This window comes from Sceloporus occidentalis, unplaced genomic scaffold, assembly GCF_023333645.1.
Source record: "Sceloporus occidentalis isolate IW3139 unplaced genomic scaffold, rSceOcc1.0.p SCAF_9, whole genome shotgun sequence".
Classification (NCBI taxonomy): Eukaryota; Metazoa; Chordata; class Lepidosauria; order Squamata; family Phrynosomatidae; genus Sceloporus; species Sceloporus occidentalis.
The window spans coordinates 44,089,521-44,114,908 of record NW_028316989.1 but is presented as its reverse complement, the minus strand read 5'-3'; the positions used below and the strand labels follow the sequence as shown (position 1 = coordinate 44,114,908).

General features: G+C 45.2%; 1 protein-coding gene across 2 annotated transcripts in view; it reads left to right on the top strand.

Annotated features, from left to right (window-relative positions):
- The window catches only part of LOC149307423 (A-kinase anchor protein 13-like), a 183,596-nt gene that overhangs the window by 89,340 nt on the left and 68,868 nt on the right, over positions 1-25,388 (top strand). For both annotated transcript variants that reach the window (XM_089539140.1, XM_089539139.1), the window contains 2 exons: positions 760-3,658; positions 9,817-9,893. In XM_089539140.1, coding sequence (XP_089395266.1) covers positions 760-3,658; positions 9,817-9,893 — 2,976 coding nt within the window. The remainder of the gene's footprint in view (positions 1-759; positions 3,659-9,816; positions 9,894-25,388) is intronic.

Sequence of the window (25,388 nt, the reverse complement as noted above, 5' to 3'; positions counted from 1 at the left end):
TATGTAATTCTGGTTTTTCGTGATGGAGAGCTTTGAGTTATTTTTTTGCAAAGTTCACCTGGTATTTTGTTTCTTTTTCCAAAGCAAGAAGTAAACATAGTTTTGCATGCAGCATACGACTGCTTTTTTTCATTTACTGGGTCAGGGAGCAGGGGAGATACCATTATTAAAAAGAATGGGCTAGCCTGCAGTTGCAGAAGCAGTTACTGAGACTGACATGAACACTCTGAACGATGAACATGTCATGAGCAAAGAGCAACAAAGGTTCTTGCAATCAGGTCCTTGCAGAGTAAGCGAAAGGTGACTCAAGTCAGGGTGCAAAACTTTTTGCTGTAAAGGAAAACTTGGTAACTCTTGAGGTTATTCTGTTCCCTGGAGAAGTCTGGTGTGGTCCAGAAGAAGGGTGTTGGCTTTGGAAGTGGGACTCCCTCCCTCTCTCCCTCCTTCAGGTTACAAGGGCTAGAGTTTCTCCCCATGCTCCAAAATTGGCTCTCAAGCAAATCTAGTTGATAAACTGGGGTGGGGTAGAAAGCAAGAAAACCAATAAGATAACACCACAGTTACTAGAACATGTAACCCTTGGTCTCACTCCTTCCTAAGGATAATTGTTGTGCAGCTTTTCTGAAAAATTATTAGGAGCACTATAGTAAAGTTTTTATGAGGCTCACAAACTAGTATGTGTGCTTTCAGAGTGTGACAACCAGAAAATAGCATTTTATTTAATCTTCTTCCCCTCTTTCTTCTCCCCCTGCCTTCCAGAATTCAAGCGAACACTCACACCCTACACAGACCTGCGAGGACTGTAGTACAAGCACTGAAGTGATGGGCCACGCAGCTGCACCAGTGTGTGATCTGAATGAAATAATGACAGAAGAAAACCAGGGAGATACTTCTGATCCACTGGATCTAGAGGCAATCCATATTTTGGTCCCTCCTTGCTTTGAAGAGAGTACCTGCCAGCAAGTGAAAGAGTTCTTAAACACGCCCAAAGATTCGTTGGAGCTGGAGGATGTAGAAAACCCAAAGTCTTCCTGTAGAAGTAAAAATGCAATTGCCAGGCTACAGAAAGAGGAAGAGGAGGAGTTGACTTCTGCCGTAGATTCTGAGGCATTAGCAGAGGAACGTGACGAGTGGCTGAGCCCAGTTAATGGCCTTCATGGGACTGGAGACCTCCCCTCCTGTGGATGTACAAACAAGGAAGCTGTGATGACATCCCCCTGCGTTGCTTCAGGGCAAGGCAACCTGTCTGAAAGAAGTCATTTCCACCAGGAAGCGGACACTGCCGTATCAAGAGCAGTTGAAAGAGACACCAAGCAACCAGCTTCCTGCAAAGAAGGCATTGTAGTGATGGGGCAAGGAGAATGCAAGAGTTGCACAGGAGCCGTAGATGTTGTCATGACAGCCCAGCAGTGTATGGAGAAAGAGGAGAGTGAAAGTGAGCCCTTTGGACCCACAGCCATGGAAGGGATGTCATGTGGTGTATCCACGGCAGATCCTTCTGCGGCTTTCCATGGAGAAAGGAGTGCCATTGCTGCCTACCGAAGTGGTGATGTTGGCCTGCCTGGAGAAGTGATGTCTCTACAAGGTAATGGGCTTGGGGCTCTTAATGCAGATGTCAATCCTGTTGAGAGTAGAAGTAGTGAACAGACAGGATCACAGGCTCCCAGCAACAACAAAAAGCATGATCTCCCAGAATGTCCTGAGGATTGTGAGTGCCTGGCGAATGAGGAGCAAAATTCAGCTCTAAGCCCTAGAACAGAGTCACTAGCAGTAAGCATGGTAGGAATTTTGGAGATTACAACAAAGCATGACCCTGCTGTAGAAGTGAACAATAATGGAGAAGAACTGAAAGATGGACATGTAGATGCTGGGATTGGTGCTTTGGGTTTGAGTGACAGAGTGCAAGAGACTCCTGATCCCAGTGTGGACACTGATAAACTCAGTGCAATGGGCATGGAGCCCATCAACTTCCATGCCAACAACAATATAACACAGATTGCAGCTGAAGTGCCTGGGGAACAAAAAAACTTTGAGCAGGAGCTGTCAGGAACTGAAACCAGCAGCTGTAAAGGAAGTGCCGATTCTACCAGTCTTGATCAGAGTCTTGCTGTCGCTCTATGCCACATTCATAAACGGAAAGTCAGCACAGACGAACTGTGCAGTGGCTCTGCCTTGCACACCGATTCTGCTGGTGCCTCTGAACTGCCTGTACACTTTCTCAGCCCTGCAGTGCCATCCGCTGTCGGAGAGGAGACTCTCGGCAAACAAGCAGAGATGGCAGGAAGCGATTGTGAGCCGGACCGGTTTAGTAAAAGTGCTCAGGAATTCATCGCTGTGGCTTCTGCCTTGCTGGTTGAAGATATTATCCAGGAAGCCTGGCTGACCCTTGCTCAGGAGGAGAATGCCAGAGCAGCCCCTATCGGTCAGAAAGCACCCCTGCACCTTGAGGACCTTGCCCTGCCTTCTCGTGGCAAGGGCATGGAGTGTATGCAGGATAATTTAATGGGCACACCCTCTGCTGTTCATAATAATGAATCCAAACAAAACCAGGAAGTTGCAGCAGCAACAGCAGCATCGGAGGAGGTGGCAGCAACCGGACTGACTGCGGTTGCTGAGCAGGGAAGCCCTGTGTGCCTTGGCCTAACAACAGAGAAGCATTCCTTGGTCGATCAGCAGCAAAACTTGGGTGAGAAGAGCTCATTCCCCCAGTTGTCTAAAAGTGGGCAGGAGCTACTTGGCAAAGAGGTGGCTTCTTCATCAGAAGTCCTGGCAGGAGCAGCTGTTGTACAGTCTCCAGCTTGGGCTGAGGGCGAGGAACTCCAGGTAAATGAAAGGAATGCTGAAGATCGCTTAAAGGGAGAAACTTCCAGCCCAGTAGCTGGTGAGAATGTGAAAGTCATAGAAGGTGGGGATCATCTGCCAAAGCTTGTGCTGTCAGATGATGCTCCTCTGTGGGATGGGAAGGCCCTCTGTGCTGATGCTGTGATAAACAGTGAAGTTGATTTTGGTTCAGCTCCATGTGTGATTTCTGCACCCAGTGGAGTTTCTGGCTTAATGGAAGCCCCGCTGCTCACCCCCTGTGAGCTACCCACAGGAGTCAGTCTTCCCCAGGAAGGGGAGGAGGTGGAAAATGTGCCTTCAAGAACATTGCTTCAGCCAATTGCTGAAGAGCCCCCATGTGACTGTGACTCTGGTTCAGAAATGTTCTTTTTGGCTGATAAGGGTGATGCTAGCCCCGTGGCTAAAGCAGCTTCCCTGGAAGTCCTGGTTCATCCCGACAAGGACAAGGAGGAAGAAAGCCAAGCTGATCCACAGCAGCAGCTTTTGCCGCCTTCTCCCTGTTGTGCTGTTGAGCTTCCAGAGAAAGTGGGGATGCACAGTCCTATTCTGGAAAATGGTAGTGTCTTGGTGGGTAATGCTGATAAGATAACAAAAAACACCAATGAAGCTACACTGGTGGGAGAGCCACATGGTCATTTGATGTCCCTGGCTGGAAATCCCATGGAAGTATCTCCCTTAATGGAATCAAAATATGAGGACCAGCATGCAGCAGATCTTGGCCCTTTCCCTACTGGAGAAGCAGATTTAAATTTGCAACCAGATGGATTGGCGAGGAGGGATGAAAACCTAGGATCAGCAAGAACTTCACTTGTTCCAGGTAAGCAAAACCAAACAGCCCTTTCTATCTGAGGGCTTTGGTAGGGATTTGATGGTGTGCTTTGACAAATGGGATCAGCAATCGAAATTGGGGAGGGATCTGATTGTTAAAAAGATGCATTTGGGAAGGAAGGGTTGTGAGAAGGAAATTAATTCTTAATTTGGAGAAACTAGTTTAATTTTTTTTAATTGACTACAGTTCCCAGAATTTCCCAGTGAACATGGCAGGGCTGGCTGAGAGGGTTTGGGATTTGTAGCTGCCAAACTAAAATTTCTAAAGAGACAGACGTTTGCTTCTTTCTTTTTTTCCCCTCCTCTCCTTTTCTTACATTCATTATCTGTGTCAATGGCTGTTAAAATAAGATGATGATAACGGTATTTCAAAGGAGTGAACAAAACCACCTCTGAATATTCCTTATCTAAGAAAACACTGTGAAATTCATGAGGTCGTCATAAGTCAACTGGCCACTTGGAGGCACATATACACACAATAGTATTAAACAGTATACTTCAATAACAGAGGCTGTGAATAAAATAGACAGCAAAATAGTGCTTTGGTTGTGGTTTTCCTCCTAGATCAGGTACGCAGGTGGACCCATAGAGTTAAGTGATGCCTCTCATCTCAGCAAGCTTAAAACTGGAGAAGACAACACGGCAGTGTGTGAAAGTGTCTCCTACATGTCATGTGCTAAAGTTTGCAAAGCATTTGTCTAATCTACTCTGCTTCCAAATGTACCTTCCAGTGACAGAAAGGGGTACACATTTCCACCTGCTGTCCCCTTTTTTACATTACTGAATCATTAGCCAGGATGATCACCTCTCCTTTCCAGCACATTTAAGAATTAGCTTGGATTTCCAACTTGACAAAACAAAGGGCAGGAGATGGGTTTTGGCTGATGTACAGTTTGACAGGAGGAGACTTGACGGCTTCAGGATGGACCGGTTAGACGCCTTATTAAACCATTTCATTTCTCCTGGAACAGGAGTTTGTAGAATGTGTTGGGGTTTTTCTTAAGGTAAAAAGGGAGGGAGGGAGGTCTTTTGCCAATCTCAGCTGAAATCCTAGAGGCGGAATCTTTAGCAACACTTAATGATAGTTTTAATCCAGCTTTTATGGCCCCACCTGCTCAGACAGCTGTTAAAATGTAAACAGCTGATTTCTCTCTCTCCTTTCTTTCTCTGTCGCCTTTATGCTCTTTGCCCTGAGCAAGTGCAGGTGTTGCATGCTGTCCTCTCCTCAAATTTGGTTTGCAGCAAATTACTACAACCAAATCAAACACAAGATAAAAGTGTAAGAAAGCACAACAGATTGAAACAGTGGTTTCTTTTGTATGAGTGCATAAAACAAAGACCCTCACACACCACTCTCAATCTGAATAGCAAAGAGAGGTAGAGATTTGAGTAGCTGCTGGTATGTTCTGGCCATGAGTACAAGTGGCAACCTTTAGTTTGGGAAGAAGTAGATCTGAAAGAGTTTCCCTGAGCCTGCAAAATCCATTTGCTGCTGCCTGTTGCTGTTAGACACCCGCTTGGCGTGAATCAGCACTTAATAAGCTCCATTTTATTTTTGTGCCATATGGTAGTTTGATATTTCAATGGCATGGGAGTGGCTGTAAGAGGAGACTTGGAGAGTGTTGTTGCATGGAAACTCCTCCTCCTCCTTCCAGATCTCACTGACTGCTGCCTTTATTCCTATCCAGTGCCATCCCTGCTTTCTGTCCCCCAGGATCTTTGATTTAGGATGGCATAGGTGTACAGTTTTGATTTGAATCAGAGTGATGAGATTAAAGTGCAGGGTGAAGTAAGGAGGGCTGGCTTTTGCATTGATTTTCGGAGCTCTGGAGAGCCCTGGAAGTGGGAATTTCTCTCCATCAGGTAGATTGAATTGGAAGCTGAACAAACAAAGCTCATCAGCCTCCAAAAAGCTTAATCACAGAGTAGGTTTCTCCTGTTGGTCGGAGAGTGAAGGAAGGCATGCTGAAGGCGCAGGCGAGGGGCTGGCATTGGAAGACTATAATTAGCCTTAGCTTCCTGCTATGCACCTGCTGTGAATTTGATCCTAGGACTGGCGTATGTGGAAGCGTTCTTACTTAGACACAGTACAGTTCTTTACTGGCTTCAGGGCAGCTTGAGAAACAAACAGGAATGGGATGACGTAGTGGGGTGGATACGTGTTCCCCTTCCCTACCAACAGGTCTTCTCTCCAGCTAAAAGGTAGGATCTGAAGGAGCGTGGGAGTTACCAATAATGGGAGAACCTGGAGATGGGGAACAAAGAAGGGTCATGAGAACATTGGTTCTTAAGAGTTTTAGTCTTCAACTCACAGCCAGCATGGCCAGTGACCAGAAAGTCTGGGAAGCGAGGTGCAAAACATCTTGAGGGGTAGATGTTGAGAGCCATGGTTGTAAAGCAGTTCCAGGATTATCTCTATTCACCTATAAAAAATAGGGACAGTCGCCAGAAGATCATGCAGGAGAGAACTTTGTCAAGTGGAAGAGTGGAGTTGTTTGGGCTCTTCAGTGCTGGTTAGAAATGGTTAACACTAATATGGCCAGCAGATATAATGTCTGGGGATGTACCTGCCAAACCAAGTTCTTCCTTTAGTTTTCTCACTTTATCCAACAGATAGATAACATGATGGGACATTGGGGCAAGGAAGGGCTGACGTGATATCTCCCCTTTAATTCTCTTTCTTGTTATACATTTTGTGTGCTTCCTAAATTACAACTGCTATAAGTGAGGTGCAGGTTAATTTATTGTTTCCCACTCCCTTCCTGTTTTAGCCCATTTGGGGCTTATAGCACAACATTATTTACTTCCATTGTTCAACTGCTGTTTTGTGTTGTGACATTTGGTTTATCTGGAGAACAGGTCCCTCGGAGCAGGTTTGGTATACTGGAAAGACAGGATCCATGGCCCTCCATCCCTTTTCTGTAGGTTCTGTCTTCTCTCCCAAAACACCTTCTGGCTCTTCCCTGTCATGTCATGCTGATTGGAGCAGAAGAGTAGTGGAGAGGCTACAGCAGTTTGGCCATAGTAGCGAAAGAAATTGGCCATAGTAGCGAAAGTAACTGCCCCCTTGTTGGTTTTGGCTAGTAGTATTGGTCGTCTGAGTATTTTAGATTATTAATGTTCCTTCCTCCGATCTTCACTCTTTCTGCCACTGACTCTAAGCTTGCTGTGTGAACAATATTTTCTGCAAATTGTAGATACTTCCTAATACTTCCTTATTTTAAATAAATAGCTCTAAACATTCTCAAGAAACAAAATGTTGAAATGTTTCTCTTTTTTCCGCCCACCTCTCTCTGTTGCAGAAACTGGTAAAGTTCCAGCCTCCCCCCACTCTTGTTTTGTGGCCAGCCCCTCTTGCCAAGCATGCCTTCACTGTTTGTTCTGAACTAGAGCTGAGCTTGTCCTTGCTTGCCAAGACATGCTTGGTGTGTTCCCCTTCTCCCTTTTGCTTCTGCAGAGAAGCAACCGCTATTCCGCAAAAACAAACACAAAATCCTCTTCTGGCAGTTCCTTTGCTCTGGAGGAGGAGAAAGGTTTTGTAATCCTCACTCCATCATAACCCTCATCCTCTAGTTTTTCCCTCTAAAGATGGTTGCTGCTGTTCCTAAGTTGTCAACATTTTGTGCTGTATCATCAAAATTGCTTCTTTCTTGCTCCTTGCCCTCCCCATCGCCCCCACAAAAATGGTGGGGGGAAAATGTTACTCCCTGATAGATTTTCAGATTGTACTTCTGTGCCTGTGTGGTATAGCATTTGAGCATTGGATTGCAATTTTGGAGACTAGAGTTCAAAATCCCCACTCAACCATGGAAGTCCACTGGATGACATCCTTGGGTGAGTCAGACACTCTCAGCCTCAGAAAACCCCGTGATAGGTTTGCCTTAGGGTTTCCATAAGTTGGAAATGACTTGAAAGAACACAAAACCCACCACAATCCAGGCATAGAAGTGTTTGCATTTACATACTTTTTAAAATCCAGCATCAGATTTTGGCTACTGACCCTGCTTCCTAGATCACTCATCTTGGTTTTGGCTTGTCTGTCAGTAGTTTGTTGCTTTGAAAACCTGTGAGAACAGTTGTGTGTCTGCCCTTCTTTTTGAGCAGGGATGGCCCCAAAGCCTTGTACTTAACTTTGCACATTTACTAGCCCTCATAACATGTGCTAATGTGTAACATATAGTGCATCATCAGTCTGAGAAAGTGAGAACCCGTTTTTATGACATACACAAATCTCAGAAAAGTTAGAAACTTGCCTTCTTGCTTTGGTGGTTACTGTCACATTAAAGGATGAGACTGTCCCTGTCCATCTAGCTCAGCATTGTCTACACTGTCTGATCTTTCCCATCAACTGATGGAGTTACTGGTGATGGATCAAGACGTACATGCAAACTTTCTCCCCCTCTTTTGTTGGGCCAGTGCTCTTTCCTAAAGGTTGAATTTGAACAGTACCACTGTACTAAGACCAGTCATCTAACTATTCCACTGTTGGCAGGTAATAGTGCTCCGTGGTCTTTGTAGCCCTGCCCCTCTGATCTTCTTTTAAGTCAGAGAGCAAGGAACCTTTGGGCCTTTATATGGTGTTGGATGGTGGAAGTTGGAGTTCTAACATCTGGAGGGCAACCAGTTCTTCACAAACTGCTTTGCAGAGATACTTCATATTTGATCTTGCATGCAACACATGTCCTCCCGCACTGAGATATGTCCCTTCCCTTGTGAGTGGTCATTTACAAGCCTGAGTAAATCTAGGCTGAATCTTTCTCTCTTATACATCAATTTTTTAATGACACTTCTGGTGTGTTCAAACACAGAATTCCCTGCAAACACCTTCAGTCTCAAGTGATACACTCCAGAAAAGAAATTCACCTCTAAATTCAGTTGGCAGAATAAAGTGGCTCTTAACTTGCTTTGCTCTTTGTCATTTGTCATGTCTCTTTAGAGAATGTATAGCATTGTCACCAACTTATGAAGTAGTTAACGGTACATCAGTTTCCTTGTCTTGTCAGATGAGAGAGCATGGCTGTGTTTATGTAGTTGCTTAAATCCTTTGAGCTGAATCTGGTTGGTTAGTCCCAGCTAGAGTAGACCCACTGAATCTATTGCCAAACGGGGACTTAACATGTTGATAAAACTCACTGATATAGTGGCACTAAAAATAAAACAAACTAGTCAATGCAAATGCCTTATGGAACAATATGAATTTTATGGTAAGCTCTTCTTTCCTGGGGTGTGATGTTTCAGAGTTGAGCTGAGATCATTTCCTGGTTCATTTTTATCATCTCCTTTACAAAGGAAGGGAGTGTTGTCATTTTTGGAGGGTCTGCTGAAAATTGTTCAACAGGTTCTGGACCTTTTGTGACCAAAGTGATTCCCTCCCCCTTTTCTTCTTCTATGTGTTCTCTTTGTCACTGTTTGTGCTAGAGGCATCAGAATTCTTCCCAGTGGCCAAATTCCTCTAGGTTCTCTCTGTCCATAGTTCCTCATACCTCCTATTTTGTGACATACTCTCATTGTGGAAGGGGAAAAAATAGCAGCCGTCTACTTTTTCTCCAAATGGTGGCTATATTTTTCTCCTTACTGGCACCATATGTATATATGCCCATTGACTGCAACTGTTTCATTCTTCCCTGGAAGCTCCAGGGACTGGCAGCCGATGGCTTGTGTACCAGGAGTGGTCCATGGACCACCATTTTGAATAGCACTGAGGAAATGTTGGAAATGCTCCAGTACCTGCTGTAGTAATGAGAAGAAACTTTCAAGAAAGAGATAAAGCAGACACTGCCGATTGTAAAAGAAGGCTTTAACCATCATGTCACATTTCTTCAGCCCTCTTAATTTTAAGGGACAAAAATTCTCTTCTTCTTCTCGTAGCTTCTTCTCACTAAGTAAAGTCCAGAAAGCAAACTGTTTAAGAAATGTCATAAAGTGAACCAGCCGCACAAAGTGGATTGAATCCAGCTGTGTGGAGTGGAAGACAGATGTGGGGGGGGGGAGCTGGTGTTGGGTTGGAGAGGATTAGAGATGGATGGGAAGAGCTTGTGGAATTGGTGAAAAGGAAACCTGTTCCTGTGACCTGAGATACATCAGTTGTGCTGCTGATGCAAGGACGGAAATTTATCAAAAGCCATATGACCCTTTCTGTCCCTGCAGACACTGTAGAAATGAAAACGGAAGAAGAGGTGGGATTTGCAAGGGACCTAACTGAGATGCCTGCTTCAGACGGAGTGGTGAGTTCTTCTTTGTGTTCTTTCGTTTAGCTTTCTGTGTTAATTTCTTAACTGTAAAGGCATGTGATATGTCAAAACCTTAATTTTCATTTTTGCTTTGTTACGAGGAAACCAGTCTTCGGGTTTTATTAATTTGCTTTTCGTTGAGTGACCTTTCAGTCACAGGAATATAATCTGGGCCGGTTGACTCACGGCCGGGTGCTGCCATTTACGGATGGAGTTGTTCTGTCTTTCTCCTTGATTTATAGTGACTCAGCAGCATATGCTAGACCAAGAAGCTAGACAACCTGATTAGGAGTCAACCAATGGGGCTTGAATACTTGCAGTTTGTCGTTTTTTGCTGGGGTGTGTGTGTCCAGAATTGATCCCCCGTGAAAACCTGGGGGCGACTGTAACTAGCATTGCAAAATAGGTAGTACAATTATAATTATATGTGCCAACACCACAGCTTGGAAGTTACTTTTTGGTCACCGCTCCCAGAATTCCCCAGCTAGCATGGCGACTGGCTATGCAGACTGGCGGACTCTGGTGCAGGGGTAGGCAACCTGCGGCCCGTGGGCCGGATGCAGCCCGGCGAGGCCTTGAGACCGGCCCCAGCCTGGTCCTGCCACCGATTGCCACTGGGGCCTTTGGCCTCTCACGCGCAGGGGCAAGGGGGGGCAATTGTCTATAGACGCCTCAGAAACATGCATTTATATTAACATTTTTTAAAAAATCAGCAAATTTTTTTGCTTGTCCTCCACTTTTTTAAAAAAAGTGTCCACCATTTGAAAATGTTGTCCTACATTTGTCCTGGTTTATTTATGTATTTAAATTTTTTAAAAAATTATTTAATTATTTATTTTTTGGCTTCGGCCACCCAGTTGTCTGAGGGACAGCAACCCGGCCCCCGGCTCAAAACGGTTGCCTACCCCTGCTCTGGCGTTTGTATTTTGAAGACTAACTTTTCCAAGTTCTGCCCAAGATATACCTGCTCTTCTCTTTAGTTTTTGGCAGAGGGAAATGGGCGTGTGCCAATCGTTTGCCACCTCTCCCTCTTTGTCCCGTTTATTTCCCACTACTCCTTTTAAATCTTGTCTTTTCTGGTATGTGGTTAGGAATAATACCAAGGCATGAGGAAAGTTTGCTGCAGGACTGGCGACCACAGTTTCCTGTTGCTAAGTTAGCTGAAAAGAAAACTGTTACGTGCACAACCCACAACCACCTCACTTAAAATCTGCTGAAGTGTCTTTAACCCTGTGACACATTTATACTCCGAACTGACTTCAAATCAGTATTAAAAAATATACCTTCTCTATCTGTGCTATTGTTTCTGTTGTAGTTGAGTTGGTATGGTGGGATCTCAAGGTAGGCAGGGGCCACTCTTCTTTTTTGGCAAAGGACAATGAAATATATTTTATCACCTCTTTATTACTGTTGCTGTCTCTAGATCATTAGATGTCCAGAACTCTTGCTGAACTACTGTAAATCGCCCATAGATCCATTCTATCCATTCTATCCATTCTATCTATTTTAATTGTTGTTTTTATGCTTTGATATTGTGTTTTTAATATGTTATACTGTTTAATACTGTCTTAAGGGGGGGAGGGATAAAGTGTTTTTAATTGTTGTATTTTATATTTTACTGTTGTCAACCGCCCGGATTGGTTTCCCATAGGGCGGTATACAAATAAATATTATTATTATTATTATATTATTATTATCCTTCCGCTATAGGCACCTGTTGTTGTGTCTTGAAGTCATTTCCCACTTAATGGAGACACTATGGTGAACCTATCATGGGGCTTTCTTGGAAAGATTTGTTCAGATGAGGTTTGCCATTGGCTTTTCATGAGGCTGAGGGAGTGTGACTAGCTTAAGGTTGGTCACCTTGTGGGTTTTATGGCTCAGCTGGGAATTGAACTCTGGTCTCCAGAATTGTAGTCCAACGCTGGCTTTCCTGTTGGCTCCTACATGGAGAAAATCCTCATGTAATTAACACAATAACTGTTCCGATGATGTAGGCTTTAAGATAAGGTGGTGACTGCCTTTCACGATTGTCTTCAAAATATCACTTTTCTAATGGAAGGAAAAAGCATATGACTAAGTGTCGAACTAGGCTTGATGTTAATTGTGTGCCTGCTCTTAATTTTTTCCACACAATCCAAACAGTGACTGTCCAGGTCATGCTTCTCATGAAAATGTTGACTCCCTGTTCACTCCTACCAGCCACGAATCTACTCTTTGGCTTCCCTTGGGTGCAATAGAAGGATTTCTTCAGGGGCAAATAGCAGGTTTTTATGGGCACTGTGGTACAGGAAAGGAAGGAAGGTTGGGCTATTCTCCAGCATTTTAGTCTTGGATGTTTACTTACACAGTTATTTGATTTTTCAAAACCGGGATGTATTTTAGGTGGACATTATTAATGATCCATAAGAGCACTGCAGGAATTAATGTTGGGGACAAGTATAGCTAGGAGAGCCAGACTGGAGTAGTGGTTTGAGTGCTGGCCTAGAAGTGTGGGAGACCAGGGTTCGAATCCCCACTCAGTTGGGGAAATCAAGTTGCTCATCTTGGGCAAGACCCATTCTCTTATCTTAAAAGGAAGGCAATTGCAAATCTCTTCAAAAGAAATCTTTCCTGTGATAGGAATCAACCTAAAGAGGAAGAGGAGCGGCAAACCCGAGGTATTATGACTATATTGTTTATTACCAGGAGTCATCATAGCGTAGTAATTTCAGCATTGGACTATGACTCTGGAGACCAGGAATCAAACCCTTGCTCAGCCATGGAAACCCACTGGCAAGTCACACTCTCTCAGCCTGCAGGGAAGGCAAAAACAACCACCCCAAAGAAATCTTGCCAAGAAAACTCTGTGATGGGCTTGAGGTTGCCATAAGTACTACCCAGGTACTGTATTAGGAACAGTACTCCTCAGTGTAATTTCAGTCCTTGTGGGCATTCATTGTAAAATCTTGTGTTGATTTAGTTAATCACGGCCGCCTCGCTGCGGGGCAGGCCGTTTTGCCGAAGAATCGGCAAGAAACTACAAGCCCCAGAATGCTCTGGGGCTTGCCCGGCTCCCTATTGGTGCGCGGGGCGGAAGGGGCGGCCCTTCTGCCCCGCGACGCTCTGGGAGCCGGACTTTGTGGTGCGGGACTTCCGGTCCTCCAGGGCAGCTCATTGGTTGGGCTGCCCTGGAGGAGGAGCCCCGCACTGCACGTTGGAGGGGGCGGGGCCTAGGCCTTTATTAGGCTGTGTTGTTGGCCCTGTCCCCTCAGTCGGCGCTTGGCTTCGCACGGAGCGGAGCCAAGAAGGAAGGGAGGAAGACTGGAGTAGCTTCCTCCCGAGTCTTTCCTCCCTTCCTTGGAGCCGGCCAGGGCCGGGGTAAGTGGGGCGGTGTGGTGGGGGCGGTTGGTCCTCCCCCATCCCCGTTCCACTGGGGCCATTAGCCCCGGTCCGCGGCTCCATCGCCGACGGACCCAGTGGGGGGGTCCTCGTGGCCGGTTGAGGCCTGGCCTGCGGGCGCGGCGGCCATCTTTTCTTCCCCCTCAGGGGATTTTGGTACATCTGCAGTTTTGGTTTTGGCGGGAAAAATCCGCCATTTTGTTTTGGCGGGAAAATCTGCCAATTATAATCAATGTGAGGCACTATCTGTGCTGCAATTGCCAGGCCTTGTTTTTATTAAGAGACTTTGCTTGCAAGCTTTGTTCTTGTTTAGACTTCGGGACATTGCACTTTGTTTTGGGTGCCCTCTGTTCATTATTTAAATAATGCCTCCTAAAAAGTCCAGGACTGGCAGGGGCCAGAGCTCAGGAGCTGTGCAGCGGCTCAGATTGTCGGTCCCTCCAAATGTTGGGACAGGTCCCAGAGACATCTCTCCCAGCTCTAGCAGTGGGTCTGGGGAGAGGCATCGGCCTCCTTCTAGATCACCTGGGGACACATTGACGCAGCCAGATGGGGCTACTGGTTTGTCGGGCGAATCTTTGGCTGTACTGTCAAGATCCATTGCTGAGCTCATTCAGAAAGCTACTACCTCTAGCCAGCTTGCCAGCTCTTCGGCATCTGCGACACATGAGCCTCAGTTATCCGGACGTCAGGTTCCCAGATCGTCGGTTCCTGCATCGACATCTTCGGGCGGTCAAGGCTCCAGTTCATCGGTTCCTTCATCGCGACATCGCGTCCGGCAGGTGTCCAGTTCGTCCAGCTCATCGAGCTCGAGTTCGTCCTCCACGTCATCAGCTGAGCGTCGGAAGGAGAAGAAACGAAAACGCAAGGCCAAGAGGAGACGTCGCAGAGCGCGTCGAGAGGGAGTTCTTCAGCCTGCCGTGGAAGGTGGAGATCCTCATGGGGTGCCTTTTGGGAGGGACGGTTTTTGGGTTGAGCATGCTTTGGTTCCTGGTTTGCCCAAGTGGGCCATCAAAAAGAGGGCTTGGCGCCCAGGTCTTCAGGGTGTGTGGGTGGATCCGCGTGCAGCGGATTTTCCTGTTTGCTCTCCGGGAGAGCGTCCACCTGGCGCACATTTATCGAAGAAAGTGCGCAAGAATATCCTCAAGGGTTGCTATGTAGATGTTTTTACCCTTCTTCAACCTAAAGGAAAAGATGCTGTGGCTGTCACTTCAACAAAGTCAAGTAAGCACGAGCCAAAGGCAGTTCCTGCTGAGCCCACCTTTTCCAATTGGTTAGAGGGCTTTGTTATCTTCAAGGCTGTGGTTTCCATGGCCTTCCCTGAACGTGCTTGGCATTTGGACAGCCATTTTTTGAATGTTCTGCGTGCAAGGACATTCGCAGGTGATGCTGCTGCCATTGCCTACGATGCGGCCTTTCGTCAACATGCATCGCAGAATTCACGGGAGCGTTGGGACTTGCTCCATAACGAAATTTGGCTGCTAGAGGTGGGCACCCTTGCTAGGTTCAAGGGCCCACAGAAAGGACAGGTCAAGAAGGACGCAAAATTATCTTGTTGGGACTATAATGCTGGACGTTGTTCTCGCACAAATTGTAAATTTGAACATTGTTGTAGCAGTTGTAGAGGGTCTCATCCTAGGTCATCGTGTTCCCGCCCTGCTCCAGCCGCTCAGCCCTTTCGAGCTGGGCGCCCTGCCTCCGCGACCACCGGCAAACGAGAAAGTTCAGGGGGCACAGATGCCGGTGCTGCAGGGAGCCAAAAATGAACAGGTTGCTAAGGTTTCAACCCAGGTATCAGCCAGGGCTTTTACGCCCGTAAATACCAATGCTCTTCTCCCTTTATTGTCAGCATACACTAATAAGCAAGCTGCTTCTTATTTGGCTGATGGTTTTTCCTTTGGATTTAGGATCCCAGTTCAAGCCCCACTTTCGCATCATTTTCCTAATAATTTGTTGTCTGCTAGATCCATGCCTGAGGTTCTTAGGGCCAAGATCAACAAGGAAATCCAGGCGGGACGCGTGGCCGGTCCCTTTGATGTTCCCCCTTTTGATAATCTTCATATTTCTCCCCTTGGTGTGGTGCCTAAGAAAGCACCTGGTGAATTTAGAATCATTCATCACCTTTCTTACCCTCCAGGGTCTTCGGTGAATGATGCGATCCCAGAGGAGTTGTGTTCCGTCAAATATGCTTCCTTTGATCATGCGGTCCGACTCGTTCGGGCGTGTGGAAAAGGTGCACTTATGGCCAAGTGCGATATTCAGTCGGCCTTTAGACTCCTCCCAGTTCATCCTGAAGGTTTCAAATTTTTAGGTTTCCAGTTCGAAGAAAAATTTTATTTTGACATGGCCATGCCTATGGGCTGCTCTATCAGCTGTGCAGCCTTTGAGTCTTTTAGCACCTTTTTGGAATGGGAGTTAAAACGCAGGGCCTCTTCCCCTTTGGTTACCCACTACCTGGATGATTTTATGTTTGCGGGTCCTGCAAACTCCACCAAGTGTTCTGATCTGTTAAATGCCTTCACTAGGTTGGCAGCTGAGGTTGGGGTTCCCCTGGCAGCAGATAAGACGGAAGGCCCTGCTACGGCTATGTCTTTTTTAGGTATTCATTTGGATTCTGTAAAGGGCTTTTCCTCTTTGCCTCATGAAAAGGTTGCCAACCTGTGTGGTTTGTTGGACCATGCCTTGGCTGCTTCTAAGCTTAAGTTAAAACAAGTTCAGTCTTTATTGGGGCATCTGAACTTTGCTTGCAAAGTGGTGGCTCCTGGCAGAGCCTTTTGTGCCAGGCTTGCTAGATCACTGGCTGGCCCCACACTTTTGCATCATCACGTTCGCATTACCAGACAAATCAAGGAGGACCTGAGAATCTGGTTGCAATTTTTAAATGGCTTTAATGGTATTGCCATCTGGCAACAATCTTGGTGTCTGGAAGATAAATTGCAGGTTCACTCTGATGCTGCTGGAAGCATCGGTTTTGGTGTTTATTTTCAAGGCCATTGGTGTGCCGAAAAATGGCCTGAAGAGTGGCATGGGTCAGATATCTTAAGAGATATGACCTTCCTGGAGCTTTTTCCCATTGTTGTAGCAGTCATCATTTGGTGTGCCGAATTTTCCAACAAAAAGGTGTGTTTTTGGTGCGACAACCAAGCTGTGGTGGCTGTCCTTAATAAGCAAACCTCTAAATCCACTAGGGTCATGGGTTTGGTCAGGAAATTTGTTTTGTGTTGCTTGGTTAACAATATTTCTTTCACAGCTCGACATGTCCCAGGATTAAAAAATGATATTGCTGATGCGATTTCTCGATTCCAGGTTCAGCGGTTTCGTCTGTTGGCCCCAGAGGCAGATCTTCAACCTACCCAGTTTCCGGTGTCCATGTGGGAGGTTGGATGTCTGAAATAATAGAAGGCATTTTGGGTTCCATTGCTCCATCTACTTTTAAGAGCTATAAGAATGCTTTAAAGAAACTCTTTCAGTTTTTTGGTAAATCAGCTTTACAGCCTTGTTGGCCGGTTACCACAGAAGTGGTTTTGCAATTTTTGGTTTGGCTTAGGCACAATAACACTGCTCCCAAAACTATGGCCATTCATCTCGCTGGCATTTCTTTCTTTTCAAAGGCAGGTGGTTTTGGTGACCCTTGCGCTTCTTTTCTGGTAAAAAGGGCTGTCGAAGGATGGAGAAGAGCTCATGCGATTACTAAAGATGTACGTCGCCCTATATGTTTTCAATTGTTATGCAAGCTGTATATGCATTTACCTGTTGTTTGTTCATCTCGTTTTGAAATCAAACTGTTTCGTGCAGCATTTACAGTGGCTTTCTTTGGTGCCTTCAGATTGGGAGAATTGGTGGCTGGGTCCAAGAGCGATGTGTCAGGGCGGGCGTTGGGTGCCTCTGACATCAATTTTTTAAAGCACGGTGTTTCTTTTACGGTTCGCCGGTCCAAGTGCGACCAATTGGGAGCTGGTCAGACTGTGGTGTTGCATCGCTTACGTGGCTCACCTGTCTGTGCTGTTAAGGCCCTTCGATCTTATTGGAAGATTCGGCCTATGGGTTTGGATTTGCTTTTTGTTCATTTGGATGGATCACCACTTACCAGATACCAATTTGTTTCGGTGCTAAGAATGACTTTAAAAAATTTGGGGCTCCCAGCTGAGAAATTCGGAGGTCATTCTTTTCGCATAGGCGCTGCTACGGCTGCTTCCAGGGCAGGCTTGCCCGCGCAGGACATCCAAAAAATCGGAAGGTGGAGATCTAAGGCCTACGCTGGTTATGTTCGTCCGCACTTGGACCAATGCACTAATCATTAGCATCGCTCTTGGCAGGGTTGGCGGTAGGCCTTCGGTGTAGGCCTTTTGTGGCGGCAGCATAGGCCAGGATCGGCACGGTGTAGGTACCAGGGCCATGGTGCTCTGGTCTGGGAGTCACTAGGTACCCGGGGGCGAATTGGGCAGGCGTATGGCCATTGCGGGGGCCATAACGCGGGTGCGCCTCCCGGTGACTAGGGGCTTAGTGAATATGTGAACGCATGGCATGGTTTGCGGTCAATTTGTGTTCCTTAGCCCCTAGGTCATCCCAAGCGCCTGGTGGGTGCCAGGTTGGTTAATCAGACAACATCGGGTTGTTTGATTTCGCAGATCCTGACCTCATGCTTTGTGCCAACCCATACCAATGGCTTGCTAATAAAGTTGTGGCCTTTCTTCCAAGTTGGTGTTGTGTGGTTTTTTGCAGCAGCATCTAAGGCAAATCACGGCCGCCTCGCTGCGGGGCAGGCCGTTTTGCCGAAGAATCGGCAAGAAACTACAAGCCCCAGAATGCTCTGGGGCTTGCCCGGCTCCCTATTGGTGCGCGGGGCGGAAGGGGCGGCCCTTCTGCCCCGCGACGCTCTGGGAGCCGGACTTTGTGGTGCGGGACTTCCGGTCCTCCAGGGCAGCTCATTGGTTGGGCTGCCCTGGAGGAGGAGCCCCGCACTGCACGTTGGAGGGGGCGGGGCCTAGGCCTTTATTAGGCTGTGTTGTTGGCCCTGTCCCCTCAGTCGGCGCTTGGCTTCGCACGGAGCGGAGCCAAGAAGGAAGGGAGGAAGACTGGAGTAGCTTCCCCCGCCCACCCACCGCTGTCTTGTGGGTTTTTTGTCACAACTTTGGGCGGCAGCATAGGCCAGGATCGGCACGGTGTAGGTACCAGGGCCATGGTGCTCTGGTCTGGGAGTCACTAGGTACCCGGGGGCGAATTGGGCAGGCGTATGGCCATTGCGGGGGCCATAACGCGGGTGCGCCTCCCGGTGACTAGGGGCTTAGTGAATATGTGAACGCATGGCATGGTTTGCGGTCAATTTGTGTTCCTTAGCCCCTAGGTCATCCCAAGCGCCTGGTGGGTGCCAGGTTGGTTAATCAGACAACATCGGGTTGTTTGATTTCGCAGATCCTGACCTCATGCTTTGTGCCAACCCATACCAATGGCTTGCTAATAAAGTTGTGGCCTTTCTTCCAAGTTGGTGTTGTGTGGTTTTTTGCAGCAGCATCTAAGGCAAGAGACAATGCAACTAGAATATTTGAGTAGCAAATACCATTTCCACTTCTAGCATTTTATAGGTTGACACTGTGAACTATCTAAATGGTGGATAGTGGTGGATAAAGGGACAGTCATCTCCTCCATCAGTTTGTATTTAGTATTGGGTAACCCAGCAGTGAGTTCAGGTATATACCTTTTTTTTTCTGGATGGCTGCAATAGTTATTTCTGGTAGCACAGTTTATTTTAACTTAGCTGTGGTTTTCTCTTGGGTTTGGTTGCTTGCAGAGTAGCAAGTCTCATTCCTCAGTGCTGCGTGGAAGCAAAGCAAAAATTGTGTTAGATGTACCCTTTCTGTGTTTACCAGACATTGTTCTATAGCCAATATATCTAATCTAATGTGTCCTTAGAAGCACATGAAGACAATAGAAGGTAAGAAGGCAATCTGGAAGAGTAAAGGCAGGTCGCCACTGGCTTGAATTGTTTTGCAGTGGCCTGGAAGGGAAATGCTTGTGATATTGAAGTGTTATTTGTTTTTTCATAATCCTATCAGGCAATCAATATGCCATATATAACTAGCATGGCTGTTTTGCTGGCAAGCCATTACTTTCTGTGGACTTGCAAATGTGTTGTAAGGCAGTCTATAAATGAAGCAGTATGTTATATTAAATGTTGTATTTACCACACCATGCTTTTAAAACAGCAGCTGCGGCTCTCCACTCCCAGGTCGGGTTAAGTAGAAGGGAGTGAGTCAACTCTTTCCTTGAGCTTTTCTTTAATTCCTTCCCTTCACCCGTTGCTATTTGCATTGGAAGACAAACTGTTTTCCAACATCTTCCCTCACATAGCAGAGAGAAGCACCAAGAAGATGATTTTATTTGGGATCGGGATGCGGTTGGAAAGTATTAACCTATCTTGCACTTGTTTTGCAGTGCAAGGCTCCCCCCCCTCCGACTCCGCTGTTATATTAACACATGCCAGTGTTATGCATATACCCACTATGTATGGTGCAGTTTGGTTCACCTTGAGAAAGGATGACGTTTTAAAGATGCTTTGTGGATACGCAAACTCTCTTGGGCTAAACTAAATAATCTGCCCCATATAAAGAGTGGGGTCCATAGTGGGCGGGTGAGAGGGAGGTATATGTATGGACATAGAAGCCTCCCACTGATTTCTGTGTTGCTACTGAAATACCATGGACAAGTGGACATATAGGACTGAGATTCCTCTTTGGACATAAAAGGCCCCATACAGACAGGCCAAAATAAAGCTGCTTCAGGTCACTTTGGAGGTATGTTATTTAAATGATGCATGCTTCCTAAGAGTCCAGAAGCTGTGCCAAAACTGTGCTTCCATCCTTAGGACTGGATTGTGGCTTTGGCACAGCTTCTGGACTCTTAGGACGCATGCATCATTTAAACAGCATGCCTCCAAAGTAACCCGAAGAAGCTTTATTTTGGCCTGTCTGTAAGGAGCCAAAAGAGAATATGTTTGTACATCATTGGTCCTTGATTGGTCAGGACTGATATGATCAATATTTGAAAAGATTTACTTCATAAGAAGTTACATCATAGGAAGAAATGAGCACACACTCTTAGTTTACCAAGGAACTGTAGTGTCTTCTAGGGTGCATATGTAGTGTAGAAATAATGCAGTTTGACAGCACTTTAAGTCCTTTAGCTCCATCCTATGGAATTGTGGTATTTGACAACGTTTTTAGCCTTTCCCCCCCAAAGAGTGCTGGTGCCTCCAGACTCCATAAGGCTTTCCTTTGGATAAATTTGGAGCAAATTGTGATTCCTTGAAGTAGACTTGAATCTATGAAAGCTAATGGTCACATCTGATCAGATTTTAACTTTAAACCACATGAACCTACATACATGTAAATACATTTAGGCTGTGTATATTATATTTTAATGAAAGGGTATACTTTTTAATTTTGCTAGTGTATGTCACACTCACAACTACTGCCATTACGTTCAACAGTCAACAGGAATTTCAGTTTGTTAGTAACATTAATAGGCGGAAAAACATGACTAAGGATTCTGACTGGTGTAGTATGGGAAGAAATTGATGGGTGGGTGACACCATGAGTTTCCGCACTGGGTGGCACTAAGCATAGGGATGCCACTGTGGTCAAGTGGCACATACTGTTCTTACAGTGGTTTGGAGAAGCCATACCCAAACTGAACTGAGAGATGGATTGATGTTGGCCTTAGTTTTTCAAGCTGTGGTACAACCAGAAATCCTGTGTGCATGCCTTCATCTTGCAGGAAGCTGGACTGGTAACAGTGACCAGCATAGCTGGGCATATGAGATCTCCAGGTCCCACTTGGGAGCCCACAGTTAATCCAAAGAGCCAGGGCTGGCCCCTGCCATTTAACAGAGTTCAATGTGGGTGTATTCCAGGAAAGATGACAGTATAGTTACTATAATAGGACATCAGTTTAGTCGCTGTGTTCTCACACCCACTAGCATCCTCTTTCCGAACTTATCTGCTCCTGCAGAACAGTTTGTGTTGCTATGGAGGAGATGTGTGCATTGGCAATTTTTAAAACAAAAGAACACATCTTTGTTTCTTTCTCAAGTGACATGAATTTCTGAATGAAGACCATTTCTCATTGGTAAACATCACCCCCCCCCCCCCCCCGTATAATTTGCTTCCTGATCGAACGGTACAAAGGCCATTTTTGTTACAAATGCTACCTTAGGCAAAGCAAATCCCTGTGTCCAATAGATCTCAGAATGAGCTATTTGCTTTTGGATTATTCAAGCAATGAACTTTGCAGTTCTGGCTCCTTATGGACATGAACCAAAATATTACATACAAATTAAAAAAGAAGAATAGGGGACGCTGTCTAATTATTTTGCTGCAGGCTTTTATTTGGTCAGTTGTGTCACTTCAAGAGCATAACACTGCTCTTTTATTTGGTCAGTTGTGTCATTTCTGCTATTTTGACCAACCTGTATATTGTTGTGATCATCTTTCCTAGAATTCCTTTAAGCAGTTAGGTGAGAAAATTATAATGCTTTGACTCTTCTCACATGTGTGTCAAGTTGCTTGTGGACTTAGGGCAACCCCATGAATTTCATAGGGTTTTCTTATGCAAAAAATACTCAGAGGGGGCCTGGTAAACATAAGCAAAATGGGAGACTCCACTGGCAACCATCAGGAATCTCACCATGCTCAGCAGCATTTGTAATCCTGAATCACACTCATCCATGGATACAGTACTAGATTCTATATTTAGATGATAATTTATTAGGAGAAAGACTTGGAGATGTTGGAGGGGATGCAGATGGCATTTTAGTGTAGGGGTGCAAACAGAAGCTTTGGGAATTTTTTGGGGCACTTTTGGGGGTTCACCAACACAGTCTGCAACATACCTGAGCAACATTTCCCTCTTATTGTTGTACTTTGGTTGTAGAATGTCACAGTAACACTATATATTGCTAATATTAAAGGTCTTTTAATATTGGTACTCTTGGCATGCTCAGGTTATCTTCTTGAAACAAAACATGATTTTTGTAGACGCATCTTATTTCATTGCTATAATGGTATCAATTTTCTGAATGTCGCAATTAGATTTTCTGGGGCCAGATGCTGAGCCTATATAAAGGTGTGAGGCAGGTCAGGTGGCAGAGAAGAAAGATAAAAGTATGCATACATTCTTTAAGATGCTGCTTTCTTTGATATCTCTACATTTGGAGCTCATTGAAGGAAGAAGAAACACTTTGCAAGTGGTGCATTTTCCAAAAATTAAAATGTCAGCAAGGGTTCAGTTTCTCAGCACATTAACGGATATGTTCAGTTTAAACTCAACTGCATGTCAGATTTGAAAGTTTGAGAAAATAAAGAAGAGAAGAGCAAAGGTTTAAATCCATTTGTGCACCCTTGATACTGAAAGGACCTGTCCTTTTGACCCTCCTGCCATTTGTCACCTCTAGCATGTCAGGAAGTATGCTGAGAAGCAATACTTCTCCAACAACCTTTTCATATGTTGATAATTCTTGTTTGGAAGATAGGAGCCAGGCAAACAGATTAGGTCAGAGAACTGGCACTGGCCTGTTTAATATCAGGACTTTGCTGTCGGAGACGATAAAGCATGTCACCATAATTCAGACTTAGACTCTGGATCCTAGCTACCTTGGTGCATTATTTTATTACATTAATTTTGTTCTTCTGAGGAGCTAGACATAATATTATGTGATTGATTCAATCCCCCATCTCTCTTTGGCTTTCCCAGTTCTATCCTTATAACAACCCAGGCTGGTAGGTTAAAGAGCTGAGCTTAAAGTCACTTGGTTTTCTTCTTCATAGTTAAATGCACATTGGAGAGTTTCTTTCTGTGCCCAGTTTTCTCTCCTCTTGTCCTGCCTCTCTACCCTGTTGTGATGGTGGTGCCTTCATAAATTACTGTCTGTGTTGTGTGTCTTCAAGTAGTTTCCTACTTAATGGTGACTCCAAGGCAAACCCACCATGAGATTTTTCTTGGCAAGATTTGTTCAAAAGAGGTTTGCCATTGCCATCCCCTGAGGCTGAGAGCATGTGATTTGCCCAGGGTCACCCAGTGGGTTTCATGGCCGAGTGGGGAATTGAACCCTGGTCTCCAGAGTTGTAGGACACTGGTTGCTATAAATTGCGTACGTTGGAAGTCGCATAAAATGCGTCTGCACAAGGCGTGGGCGCATTGTAGTGACATACTGTTGCTGCAAGCTTAGGACAAAACAAATAATAATGGATTGTGATATATGTTGGTCTCCCGTTGGCAATGGTACCAGGTTGGCGGGCCTCTCTGGGCATGTTATCTTTGTGCCCTTCTCTTCCCCAAAGAAAGATAGCGCTTACTGCAGCAGCTGCATATTTTGATCGTCTCCAATGAGTGTTGAGGTATGGCTATCTGTTGACTACTTGTTACTTCCAGTATCAGAGGCAATGTGGCTCTGAATATCAGTTGTTGGGGAACATGAACAGAGGAGTCCTGTTGCCATCATACTGACTTGAGCTTTCCATAGGCATCACATGGTTGCCTCCTGTGCCCAGTGTACTGCCTTTATGTCTTAGGCGAGCTGGATTAGAGAGTTGCATTTGAAGGTACTCTTAATAATGATGATGATAGTGGCAGTCATAATAATGGGTAGTGTGAACTGTAGTCCAGTGACATCTCAAAGGCTACACTTTCCCTACTCTTGCTCCAGGTAGTTGTCTATATGCTAGAAGTATATTTGCTTTCCAAAACTGACCTCCTTGTGAACATGCCAACCTCTTAATAAAAACACTAATAATTCCATCGTTCAGTAAAACTTCACAGCTATAGAGCTTGTGCACCCGAGTGCATATACAAACACGCACATTTACACCTGGTTTACATGTTGCATTCAAAGTGATTTTGCCTTAGAATGTACAATATATTTGAAGTCGAAGGCTTTCATGGCTGGCATCCATAGTTTTTTGTGGGTTTTTCAGGCTATGTGGCCATGTTCTAGAAGGGTTTATTCCTGATGTTTCGTCAGCATCTGTGGCTGGTATCTTCTGAGAATATATTCAATATATTTACTTCTTCCACTTCGCAGGTTTTATAAGAGTACTTTTGGACAAACTGCTTATCATGCCTTTGGAAAAACTAGGGGATAGCTTTGACCAAATAAAAATGTACCGAGGATAGTAACATGGCTACTAGTTACCAGTCAGCACCCCTGGTTAAGTTGGTGTCTTCTGCTCTCACCTAGAAAATGAGAGAGAGAGAGAAAGAAAGAAATACAAAATCTGTTTTATTTAGATCTTGTGTGCTGAATTCCCCCCTTGAGCATCTGTATCAAATAAGCTTCTTTAGCAGAACTTGATCCTCTTATAAAAACAAGTAATAATGTCAGTGTCCCCATATGGGATTCATTATTTCTTTTTACTGACTTCAAACACATCTCAGACATTGATGGGAACAATAGGCCACTGAGAGAGGTGTAGTTGCTGACCAACTAATTAACCATTCCCTAAACTGGAAGGAACTCTCTTTTTGTGCCTTGCTTTGCAGAATAATCTCCTGTAATCCCTGTTAGGCTGCCAAATCCTTTTGTTGTAGTTCTGTATTGATTTCACTAGAATCTGCTTTTGCAGATTATCTCTTGGCCCCCTCATAGGTGCCTTCAGCAGCAGTTCAGCTTTGTAGCCCCAAGGAATTCAAAGGCCATTTTCTCAGCTATCTCTTTTGCTTAAATCTAAGTTTAGAACATAATTCAAAATGCTGCATTTTGATTTTTCATGGGGTCTTCTTGGGTAGTCATGGAAAAGAAATTTGTCCAGTTTGAATTTCATGCAACCTTGTTTAATGTCCACCTCCTGGACCAATAAATACACCAAAATGCGCTTGTGCACCAAAACATGAATTTTTAAGGGTATTTGGGATACCTGGAAGTTTGCTACACATTTCACGCAGGCCACAAAAATAGCTTAATGCCAATAAAACCTTTTAGTCTTAAACATGCCATAATAATTTTCTTTAAGGTACCTGAAGACGGTTCTGTGTGCATCTTTTACACAAGCCTTTAGTCAAAAAAAGGTACACATACTGGGAAAAACTCTCTCTCCAATGGAGATTTAGACAGGAATT